This window comes from Amblyomma mixtum, chromosome 1, assembly GCF_055824585.1.
Source record: "Amblyomma mixtum isolate Tamu chromosome 1, ASM5582458v1, whole genome shotgun sequence".
Lineage (NCBI taxonomy): Eukaryota > Metazoa > Arthropoda > Arachnida > Ixodida > Ixodidae > Amblyomma > Amblyomma mixtum.
In genome coordinates, this window is record NC_143012.1 from 102999006 (window position 1) to 103011674 (window position 12669).

Sequence of the window (12669 nt, forward strand, 5' to 3'; positions counted from 1 at the left end):
CACTGATCGCCAATAAGGGGGACGCAGCATGAGTTCAGTATATCATCTTTACGACCGTCATGTCATACGCATGAGAAAACTGCCTTTACTTACTGGTGTGATGAACCGAGTTCTTAACATGGTCCTTGGTCCACACTGGGTATGAGGCAATGGAAGCATGGACTCAAACGGACAGATTCTAGGCTTCTTTTCGTTGAAATGCAAAATGTAATGTGAAATTATCGATGTGAAAATGCGATGTAAATGAGGCGTCCCATGCCACTCTCGTTTTATACACGTGGATGGCGACATCGGCAAATGCTGCTTTGATACCTGCCCGTTTCAAAATCATACAATGATGATTGAAGTGAAGCATTGTCTTGCATTATTATTATTATTATTATTATTACCATTATTATTATTATTATTATTATTATTATTATTATCATCATCATTCTTCTTATTATTATTACTACTACAGCAGTGCCACTTTCAAGAGGACTGCCTCAAAATCTATATATACAGGACTTCGAAACAGCCAGAGATATGTTACCTTTATGCCCTTCCACTTCGATTCCGATACAACATGCCACAACATGACACATACTACGAAAATAGGCGAATGCGCGCAATTTCACTTTAAATAGTAACACCCTTTTTTTACTGCCTGTATGCTGAGCAGTAAGAATATCTGCGCGATAAGTACAAACTGTATGTGCCAACTGGAAGTCCAAATTTCCCGCCATGGGGCTTGGTAAAGTGGTGTTTATTTTGCACGGCAGATGGCAGCATCGGCTGCGTGCGAGCTCTTTCGTGGCGCTGCGATCGCTTTGACGGGCGCGCCATGAATCGGCGCCGGCGCTGAGGCGTACGACGCGCGGCGTGTGCGTGTGGCTCGTCATGCTGAACACGGTCGGCCAGGGTTGCAGCGGCACGGCCGGGGGCTGTCTCGGCCAGGACATCAGCTGCCCCCTGGTCAAGCTCGAGTTCCTCTCCGAGGAAGCCATCTACCGAGGTGAGCGGAGGGGTCCGCGCCGCTGCGTCGCCGAGCGCGCCGACCCACTCGAGCGGTCGCCCCGAGATCTCTCTTCCGCGCGGTTTTGTCTCTCACCTGAGGCGACTGTCGTGCGGTGGCGCACGTGGCTGGTGTTATGGAGCAGCTGGGCTGTAGATGTCCAGCGCCGGTGAATGCCCTGTTCGCCGCGATATCGTTTCAGTCACTGCGGGCGCTGCCGGAGTGCACATACGCGGCGTAGACACTATCTTTTTGATTGGAGCGTGCTTGGCGCAAAAATCTTCCTGGCTATTTCCATTTAATTTCCCAACTCGGGCACATCCTGTTTTCACCTTATTCGCCTCTGGAGTCGTCAACAATGCGCGGTAAACGGTCGTGCGCCGCCTCTCCCATCTAAACATCCGGCGATACATATTTTGTCCCCCTTAAGTTCGAATGAAATTGTACTGCATAGAAGTTTGTGCGGTACAAACAATTGAGAAAGTGGTTCCAGAGTCAGTCTGATGAGGGCATCAGCGCTTGCGAACAAATGTAGAGGCGGAAAAGAGGAAAAACGGAAGCAGCAGCACACAGGGGCGAAAAAATTGGCACATATTATTTAGTCTAATGTAGAGAAACAGAAAACCTGTCAGAATGTAGACATTGTGGAAAGGAAGGGGTAAATTAGCACATATATTCGTAAACAGGTGTAGCTAGCTAGATTGTTTAATGTAATTGGCAAGGGTATTATGCAGTGATGTAGCGCAAAACCTAATAACACATCTGTCATAATGAGGCTTCCGATTTTGTAATAAATACTTCGGGAAAGATGCGAGCGACTGTATTCCAAATGAAAAATGTGGGAAGTAAAATGGAACACCCTAGTGTGAAATTTCGAATGGGCAGCATTTTGTATCTTCAGGGTGAAGACGATGTGTTCGATATAAAAAGGCTAAAAGTGACCATTTCTGAAGGCTTATTTTTGAGTATGCTGCAGGCTTTATAGTGCATTGTTTATTACATATGTTGGGATGCAGTATGCGATATCATGCTGCTATTCTTCTAAATAGCCTTGCGCTCATCGATACCTTCCCGGAAAAATTGTCATTACGAGCGCTACATGCACATTTCCTTGCAGCCAACATCACATGATTCTCTTGTATGATTGCGTTTTGTGTTTTTCTTGGTGCCTTTTATTTTTTATTGGTGCTTTTTTGCTGTAAAATGTCTTAATTTTCTGCTACCACTAAAGGTAACGTCTTTTCCAGAATTTAAAAAATTGAAAATTATTGAACTGAACCTGTTTTTAATCAGAGTGTGTTTGAAATTTTTATGTTTAAAACCTGATGTGTTCTAGAATGTGTGTTTCGAATGTATTTAAAACTGCATGTGCTTTCATTTGGAGTGATTTTGTTCTGTAGGGTGCAAAAAAAAAAAAAATTTTAGGTCTGAGAGGAAGTGTGAAATTTAATTCTGTATGTGCACGAGCAATACTGCCGAACTGTACATAGAGGGGGCCGGGCTTTGTCAAGCCGCAGTCATGCGGCTTTTACCCGTCACCCCCTTTTCTCCTTGAGAGAGAAATAAAGACGATTTGATTTGATTTGATTTGATATGACTTGAAGTGAAGGCTTGTGAGAGCGAAGTTGGTGTAATTGGAAGTAAGATCTGACGTTGATTAATATTTAATTCTGTATGCTGCATTTTCGTCAGAGAAGAAACGTGCTCCCGAAATTCTAGGCGTCATCAAGTATTTCACCGACAGGTGGTTTTATGGCACATGAGGTCACACTATGTTTAAGCAAAACAGCGGTTGAATAGTATTTATATTCTGAGATGTAAATAAAACAAAGCCTAATATCATGTTCTTATCAGTGCCGCTTGGAGATTATGGATGCATCATAGTTCCTGGTATAAATGTTTAAATATAGGCGTTTATCTGAGAACGGGCTGTGGCATCATGAGCATGTAAGATGTTGAGACCTCTAAAAAGTGTAAAAGTGTTGAGAGCTCTAGTGAGGTCATTTACATACGCGATAAAGAGTGATGTGTTGTGCCCTTAACAACATCGGCCGCCACGGTGGCTCAGTGGTTATGGTGCTCGGCTACTGACCCGAAAGACGCGGGGTCGATCCCGGCCGCGGCGGTTGAATTTCTTTGGAGGAGAAATTCTAGAGGCCCGTGTACTGTGCGATGTCAGTGCACGAACCCCAGGTGGTCGAAAATTCCGGAGCCCTCCACTACGGCGTCTCTCATAGCCTGAGTCGCTTTGGGATGTTAAACCCTAGAAACCAGCCAACCCTTAACAACATCAGTTTTTGTCGCCTTGGGTATCGAAACAACCAAACATGTGCTACTTGCACTTTATTTAATTATTAGTGACTATAGTCGGAATTTAGCTTAAGTGTCCTGTGAAGCTCCACCCACATTCAGGGCCATCGCACAGGATGCCTCCATGACAAAAACTGTTAACTTTCACAAGCTAATAACAAGAAAAAGTGTAAGGCTTAGAATTTTGATGTCTCCGGCTTGTTTAAAGCAGTCAAACATTAAAAAGCTGATTTCGTTTACTGTTTACTGTTGTGATTGGTAAGCGGAGTAATACAGGACGCCGCTGACCATGGCATGCTTTTAACAGCTGCTGTTTCTTTGTGTTCTGTAATCTAAGATAGTACAGGCCCTGTCTCACCAGGAGCTTGTAACTTATCGAAAATTATCTTGTGCTTTTGTCTCATGAGAACCTTTGGAGAAGTCGATGAATACTGCGCCACAAATGCTCATTTGTCGATGGCAGATGTGAATTGGTAAGTGAACCATATTAGAGCTAACTGCGCTGAAAAATCAGCTCGAAACACGCACTAATTGGGCGACAAATTGTTGAATATGTGAAGATAACTTGTTAGCCGTAATGCGAATGCATTTTTCGACTCTCTTACTAAAAAGCGACAAGAGTGCGATGGGGCGAAAATTAGACGTTTAATTCTTGCCGCTATCCTTGTAAACTGCAACAGTTTAGCTTTCTTTATAGTGTACACGAACATGCCAGTTCTGAAGATCACGTTACCTGCATATGTAAAAGACGTCAGAGATTGAGCACACAGCTTAATATGAGAACGGTGAGACTTGTGGATTTCCGAACCTGAGTTTTTGAGCCTAACTTCAACGGTGAACTCTTCATTAAGTGGGAAAGAGTGCAGAAAAAGAGGTTGCGAGATAAACTACCGTGTTCTTGCTCACACGATGACATGGCTTATGTGTGGTCAGTGATCGACTCGATAAGTACGTTACAAATGCTGGACTGATTGCAATAGGTGTCATTGTCGAAATGGATCAGTCTGAGCATTAGCAGAATTGAAAAATTAGTTCATAATTTCCCAGTGCTTTTTATTGTTACCAACGCAAGGAGTCGCGCTTGCATAGCAATTATACGTTTAGAGACATGCTGCTATTTCCAGCTGCACTTTCTCCGGTGTAGACGCCGCCAGAGTCTGATGCAATGCACTATGTACGAATCACAGCTCAGAAATATCTATTTATTTATTTATTAACCAGGTCCGCCAGTCTCCTTAAGCCAGAGTGGGTTTTACATAATAGCACAATTAAGAGAGAACAGTTCGTCTCGGATCAGTCGGTATCCAGAAATTTATTCGTACCAAGGTTTCGCATAAATTACAGCATGCAGGTGATTCATTCAGTCTCCACAAACGCTAAATAAATTACTGCTCACTTCATAAGATTTGCATGGCATCATCGTCATCATCAGCCTGACTACGCCCACTGCAGGGCAAAGGCATCTCCCATGTCTCTCCAATTAACCCTGCCCTTTGCCAGTTGCGGCCACCGTATCCCCGCAAACTTCTCAATCTCATCCGCCCACCTAACTTTCTTCCGCCCCCTGCTAGACTTGCCTTCTCTTGTAATCCACTTAAGGACCACCGGTTACCTTTACATGCCCTACCCAAGCCCATTTCTTCCTCTTTATTTCGATTAGGATGTCATTAACCCGCGTTTGTTCTCTCACCCACTCCGCCCTCTTCCGATCTCTTAACGTGCACCTATAATTTTTTTTTCCATAGCTCGCTGCGTTGTCCAGAACTTAAGCTGAACCCTCTTTGTTAGCCTCCACGTTTCCGCCCCGTAGGTACCACAAAGAAGACAGTTGTTCAGTATGATCGCTGCATGCAGCAGCGTTTGATGTTTCAGAGTACATCCTTTATCAAACCACATGACAAGTTTTATTTTATTTGTCTTTTAATGCGAAAGCATTTCTAGGCTATGTCGGCGGGGTCGTGTCACCAAGACGTGTCCGCAGCAGTTGTGGCGTTCTCAGAGGAGGTGGTGGTGGTGAAGAGCATTTATTTAGTAATTTACAGAGAGGTGCTCGGGGAGAGGCCCCTAATGGGTCTCACCCCTTACAATACTAGGCGGAGTCCCTCATTCCGGGATCCCGTTGGTCGAGACCGCTACACAAGTCCGCCGAACCAGGGCCTGTTGGGCCGATAGTTCCTGGCAGCTGAGCAGGGCCGCCTCCCAGTCCTCTCGGGTAGGGGAATTAAGGGGTGATTGGGGGGAGAGAAGGATTTTTTCTGCATGCCCAAACCATGTGGAAAGTGTCGGCCACCTCCCCACCGAATGAGCAGCGGCCGTCAAAAGAAGGATTAAAGTGCTTGAGAACCGCCGGGCACAGCAGGGTGTTTGTAAAGAGCCTGAGGAGAATTCGTTCGCCAGCTTTACCCAGTCCATTCATAGGAACTGGGTATCGCCGGTGTTCGGCACCATAGTGCTCAGTAATTTCTTTAAAAGAAAGGAGAGGGCTGTGATCTGGGTTAAGCTCCTCCCAAGGGACGCCTGGTGCCCGGTGAGTGAGTGCGCGGGCTGCCTCATGGGCGGCTTCGTTACCTGGCATGCCTTGGTGGCCGGGGACCCATATGATTGAGCGATGAGTTGGATCGCCGTCGCGAGTACTGCGGTGTAAAATTTGTTGAGCGAGTGGAGTGATCCAACCGAACTCAAAGTTACGACAGGCTCCGCGAGAGTCTGTGAGGATGAATTTAGAGTCGGGATGGGAGGCTGCAAGGGCGATCGCCACCTCCTCCGCATGCGTTGAGTTGGGCGCTCTGAACGAGAGGCCGTCCACCTGTTTTCCCTCGTGTATGACTGCAGCCGTGTACCATTCCCCCCTGGAGCGGTAGGGGCCTGCAATGTCGACGTAGAAGACGTGTTTTTTTGAGCCATAGTGGCGGTGCAGGGCATTCGCCCGCGCCTGGCGCCGGCCATTAGGTCCTTCTTGTTCATCTTAGTCGGAAGGGGTCGAACGTAGAGGGCGCTTCTCCACAGTTCTGGCACTCGAACCCGTTCCATGGTATGGTGATCATGTCTGATCATGTTTGAACTTCTTACAGAAGTTTCGCAATACGAGAAGACGACAGATGAGCTTAAGTGCTTACAATGTGCTTTGCTTAAGTACAAAAGAAAATTTGGCGACTTACCTAGAAAGTCAGAATCAGAAGGGAAGAAAGACAACATGCATGAACAAGTGAGTATAAATGAAAAATAAGTTGTTTCAATTCAATTTATTTTCCATCACGGTACAAATAATGGCGGGAGCCCGGAGTGAAAGCTGCCGTACGAGGCCACGTGCCTCTACTTTGGCAGGAGGGTCTGGCATGCCCGTATAAAATTGGTCTATAGAAAGTCCGTAGACTTGTTATTGACTCTATTGACTTCCTATGTGATATTGCTTTTTGTCTATTCATAGTCTATAGGCTGTCTATAGACAAAGTCTACTAAAAGTGTATGGCCATAAACCTATAGATTGTCTATAGACGGTCTATGGCATTTGTATTGCCTATGGACTGTTCTCAAGGATTTGCCTATAGACAGTCTATAGACTTTATAGACAGAACTCTATAGACGCTCTATAGACTGTCTAAAACTTTTTTTGTTAGGGTGTGGACACAAAGGCCGAGTACACCACATGTGCATTTGGACACAAGTAAAAATACAGAGATTAAGGCTCTTTTCAGTTTACAGTAATCGGCACATCAACGAGGTCACAGTGCAAACAAGGGAGGAAAAGCTCACAATGAGGGCGAGAAAAAAGTATATAGGCTTAAGAAGTCCCAAAATAAGTGGTTTAGAATAAATGCAAAGTGGACTCGAACAGGTTACAGCGTGCTGCAATTTGCAGAGCAATATTGTTTTGTGCGAAGTTATTAAGAAAACAGGGTAGTTTATTTTGTAACGCTTGACGACCATACACTGTTGTGTAATTTTTGACGTTCCACCGTTCATTATTTCTTGTATTGTATATTGAATCTCGTTTTTTTCAGCCCAGCTAATTTTGAAAGAAAAGATATATTGTTTGAGACCTCGTTTCTTATATTAATGAGCCGGTTCTGCAGCTTGATTCGGCCCACTCGAGGTCGGTAAAAGAAAATTACTGGCAGTCTTTGCAAGGACTCACACAATCTTGTGCACATTAGGTGGAATGTAGTGTTCCAGCCTAAACAGATTTGTTAAAGCTGGCCATACACTCTTAGGCTTCGGTTGTGCAGTCATTGCTGAAGGCAACGATGGCGCGGTACCCAGGGAAAAAAATAAAATGTGGCGTGTCTACCCTGCATGCATCGAATTGCGCACAGCCGATAAATGAGAATTGGCAAAAAGAGTAGAAATTGTTTTCAGCACTCCAGAACGTTTTTCTCTCCTTTAGAGACATATCAAGCACGACAGGAAATCGGTATTGCATCATGCGGCGCCAGCACCGTTTCTTTCGTTCCACTGATTCAGTAGTTTGCTCCATTGCTCTGTTATTGAGAAAAAACGTACATTCGTAGACAAGCCATTTTCTATGTAAGACATGATGTTGGGCTAGTCGGTTCATGGTTAGAGCGAAACAAAACTGCGCGAAGACGACGGGACAAAAGAAAGGCACGAATACACACACACAAAGCTCAGACTTCCAACTGACTTTATTTTGTAAAAGCAGGGTGCTTATAAAGGCAATCACAGCAAACTAGGAGACAAGCAGAAGCAACGTGCGAACGGAAATGACAGAGTCAACAAGACCACGTGTGAATTACGACGCATGAAAAGTTCGTATGTGTCCATCTAAGAAATTGATTTCCTGACATTTTCCATTTTCTATATGAAAGGTTGAAAGAGCGCAACTACGCTGTAAATGTCCAGCGTTCCCGCAGTCTTGGCATTCATTGCCGCGATCTTTGGGTTCCGGAATCATATCAGAAGGTGCACAAATGTCAACCTCAGAAGAATGTTGTACCAGGCACTTGGGGAATAGCAGTTGCGGTATGAAATTCCGTTATATGGCTTTTGCTCATAAACACCGAAGAAGAAAACTGACAGCGTAATTTATAAGTGTGTCCAAAAAGCAGCGTACGCAAAATGCTGGTATATTCATGGAGGAAAGGAGAAAAAGGCATTTAAAGCAGCAAACCTCTTACCATCTTGAAACTTGGAAAAAACCACCCAGGCGCAAATAATTTCACAATTTCATTATTTGCGCCTGGGTGGTTTTGTTCCAAGTTTCAAGATGCAGAACCAACTAGCCCGTCAACATGCCTTACTAAACCTCTTACCAATTGAAGAACTTCGTGACTACATACTATATATTCTGCTACTATAATTTTAGGCGTAGTACTTTAATGCTTTTGTAGTCATGAAACTCCGGTCAAAGTTAGCGACAGTGCGTCCTTAGTGGCGCAGCTGTTGGAGAGGGGGCACAATCGGTCACGCTGAGACCCTTTCGCAGCCGCTGTTTTCCAGCCAACAGGCTCAGTTCCTCTTGGAACTTTTATGCGAAGCATACTAGCCGCACAACCGAGCTCTTCCTTGCTGCGCCGCGCGCGGCCGCGTAGCTACCACTTGACCTACATCGGCGCACCACGTGATATGACGTCACAACAGCTGTGAAAGCTGGGGCTCAACTCGTGCGCTCGCTTGCGGACGCGCAGCCTCCGCCGGCGGTATGCTTCGCATCCTAGGCTTAACCATAAGCTAAGCCAGGCCATTTTTTACTTTCCGGGTATAGCTTAGCATGGGCGCTACTTTGATGTTTATCACCCGAAAGCTGCAACATCGAAACACTGAAAACCCTGTGTGATCGACGGCGGCCGCCTGTAAACCTTGCCTGTTTTCTGACAAACAACGCTCGTTGCTCTTTCATAAAACAGCGGTTTTCGTGTATGGGTCCAGCCCGCGCGTTAATTTTCACCTCAACGTGCCTGCAATGTCTTTTTTAAAGATCCAGCGTAGCGGTCAGTAACGTACGAGGGGGTACCCAAAAGAAACCGGACTAAATTTTTTGGTCGGCAAAGCTTCTGTGGTACCGCTTTTTGCCACTAGGAGCACATAGAACGAACATTCCAGAGTCAGTAAGCCGAGTGCCGTCGTTGAAGGAGGTCAGACTAGTTTAAGCAGAGTTTTAGAGTGACGACTGTTTTGTGTGAATGTCGTTTTTGCAATGGCTGGTTTTCGTGAACAGCGTACGCCGGTGAAATTCTGATTTTTGCTCGGAAAAAGTTGAATGGAAACTCTTGAAATATTAAGAAAGACGTACAAGGACGATGCTATGGGGACAACTCAAGTGTTCCTGAATCAAAGCAACAATCATTCCAATGGAAAACTTCAAATTCACCTCGCCTCAAGAAAGCTCGTCAGGTGAAACCAAACCTCAAAACAATGCTGATTTGTTTTTTCGACGTGAGAGGAGTCGCCCATTGAGAATTTGTTCCGCAGGGTCAGACAGTTAGCCAGGCTTTCTACTTGGATGTTTTGAAAAGATTGGGCAACAGTGTGCGGTGGAAGCGGCCAGATTTGTGGCGGTCGGGTGACTGGTTTTTCCATCATGGCAATGCCCCTGCTCACACAGCCCTGTCTCTACGACAACTTTGGACCAAAAATGGCATGACCCCTATTCCTCAACCCTCATACTCTCCCGACCTTGCCCCGTGCTACTTTCTTTGTTTCCTAGAATGAAAAAATAGGTGAATGGAAAGCGTTTCGCTGATGCTGCTGAGGTGAAGCAAAAAACGACGGAGACACTGTCAAGCATCACAAAAGATGAATTTAAACAATGTTTTGAGAAATGGAATGAAGGATTCGACAAGCGTATCATTGCAAGTGGGGAATACTTTGAAGGAGATTGAAGGTCTGTGCTTAAAATGTGAACAAATAAGTTCAAGCAAAAATAAGTCCGGTTTCTTTTGGGTACCCCCTCGTATCTGTATGTGTCTGGCTTGCGCCTGCGTCGGCCATGTACTTGCTTTGGTCAACGTGCATAAGACTATATACATATCCTTACGGCTGCCGCTTACCTTGCGACACATACTGGAACCTCACTGACGCTGAAAACAAGAGGTTTTGGCAGCATTTTAAGAACCGGAGTGCGTGCTACAGAAGTGATCACATGACGAATGCACCGGCAGTTTGATGGTCCTATCTCAAATGTTCTTTTTTTTTAAAGCAAACGGCTGAAGACTTTTGCTATATAAAGCATTCACTTTTCACTTTGTCATGCTGTGACGGCGAAGACGCTGGCAGGTGCGAGGAAATTTTGAAGTTTTTAGTTCAGCGAACATGTGCTGGCAATGCGCTACCAAATTAGAGACAAGCTATGAGCGACCGCGCAATAAACAGAAAGTGAGCAATGGTAAGCCATAAGCACATTGAAGAGTATAGCTGTCTAAAATGCAACATCGCCACAGACTCTTGTTCAGGTACCTGGTAGGCCTTCAAATATCCGTTGGACGGCGCCGGGGCTGCGTTTCAGCTTCTCTCCTTGCATTGACACTGCTTCTTCTGTGATCACAAATTGGCCAGGCCTAATTAAATCCGTGGGGCCAATGATTCTCGCAGACACGGACATGCTTGGAGTCTAAGCTAAATCCTCCACTTTCGTGTCGGGGTACCGCCCGCTTCCATATTTCACGCTGCTCGGCGTCGCTGGGCAGACAGGATAGCGAGGCCTATTCGTGCGCACCTCTGAGGTCGGACTGCAGAAGAGCCGAAAACTGAGCGAGTTGGTGCATGTTGAATAAGTAAGAAACAGCGCAGCGACGACGTACCAGACAATATCTCGGTTTCCCCCATAAGAAGTTCAAGAGTGCAAACTGCTGGGCTAGTTGGTTCATATTCCATAGAAAGGGAACCAGCGAAAACAGACGCAAGACAAGAACAAAGAAGGCACACACCACAACGCTGGACTTACAACTGATTGATTGCGATGATGAATTGCTCATTTTAAGAGAATTTCCTGCCTGCGCACACACCCTACAGACAATACACTTCGCGCACCACATGGTGACATGGCTGCTATAAAGATAAAAACTTGCACTCCTTTTCGGTGATAATCACAGACGGCTCACTGACGCATTTCTGCTTATTCTTTCTGACCATGAATGCTTCCAAAAGCTCACGCTCACGTTTAGATTTCCCCCGTCCGATAATGCTGGCAGTGTGAAAACTAGGAGAACATTTGCAGTCCTTGACATGCACGGCTAGATTGCTGCGCAAAGTTGTGCGATGTTGCCTCAGGCGCTCATTCAAGCATGCTCCGGTTTGGCCTATGTAGATTTTCCCGCATGACAATGGGATTGAATACACCACGCCCACTGCGCATGTGGTGAACATAGTCTGGTGTTTCGTCTTGCAAACACCAGTTCTGCGCAGGTCTGCAGAGGTTTGGGCGCACAAACCGGACAGTTTGCAAGGAACAGAAAATGCCATAGTGACACCAAACTTCTGAGCCACTTTTTTCAGACCATGTGAAGTCTTGTGGAAGTAAAGCATGACTTCACACTTTCTTTTTTGCACTTCTACTGGCCTGGCAGCCTTTGAAGATAACTTCAGTTTTTTCCTCAAGGATTCCCTCATAAGAAATGTGCGCGCTCCTCTTTTGTATGAGACAAAAGTTGTTTGTAGGCATAAGGATAAATTAACAAGGGAACTGTGTCAGGCATATCACATCCACGGGAATGGTGACACGTGTGTAAGCACTGCCTCGGTGCTTCTCCATGACTGTGAGATTAAGTATCTTGATTCCTGTGATTAGAAGTGTTTGCGGAGTAGCATGTGTCCTGGTTGTTTTTTTGGAGGGTATTAATACATGCGTTTTTTCCAATAAACCTCAGTTGTTAGCGCTTGTCCTTCTTCTTTCTTCTGTCTTGTCCGTCGCCGCTGCGCTGTTTTTTACTTATTCTGAAGTCGGAAAGGCAGCCTGTCACGCAGAAAGCATTCGGCATCGCAGGTTTGAGCGACGCCTGCACTGTACTTGTTTGCGAACGAAGGCGAAATCAGTCGATAAAATAGCGGCTGCCACTCCGCCGGTGTCCCACTCTGTCTCGCGGCCGTACAGACGCTCGCGTCGTTGCACTCCTATAGCGCCGCCTCATCGAAAACGGGGTCAGCATATCAAGCTGTCCCATAACGTGACGGAAAAGTTTCATGGCCATAGAAGCATTGAAAACAACTATGCTTTAGGTCAGAGAAGCATTACAGGAAGTCTGCTTTGAAGAAGATGGAACGGTTGAGTGTCCCCAGAGTAGACACAAATTATGGAGAAAGTGCAGACCTTACAGTGTCCTTACTTTGTTCAACAAATTATCAGATAGCAATGTAACCTTGTTCAATAAAAAACGTGAAACGAATGCTAAAGTGTGTGCGCTTCGAAAATC

The 12669-nt window shown here is 45.5% G+C and overlaps 1 protein-coding gene across 1 annotated transcript in view; it reads left to right on the forward strand.

The window, feature by feature from the left end:
• The first annotated feature begins 825 nt into the window (after positions 1-825).
• LOC149367369 (uncharacterized) overlaps positions 826-12669 on the forward strand; it is a 69700-nt gene continuing 57856 nt past the window's right edge. The window contains exon 1 of the mRNA XM_089555380.1: positions 826-994. Coding sequence (XP_089411506.1) covers positions 880-994 — 115 coding nt within the window. The 5' untranslated portion in view covers positions 826-879. The remainder of the gene's footprint in view (positions 995-12669) is intronic.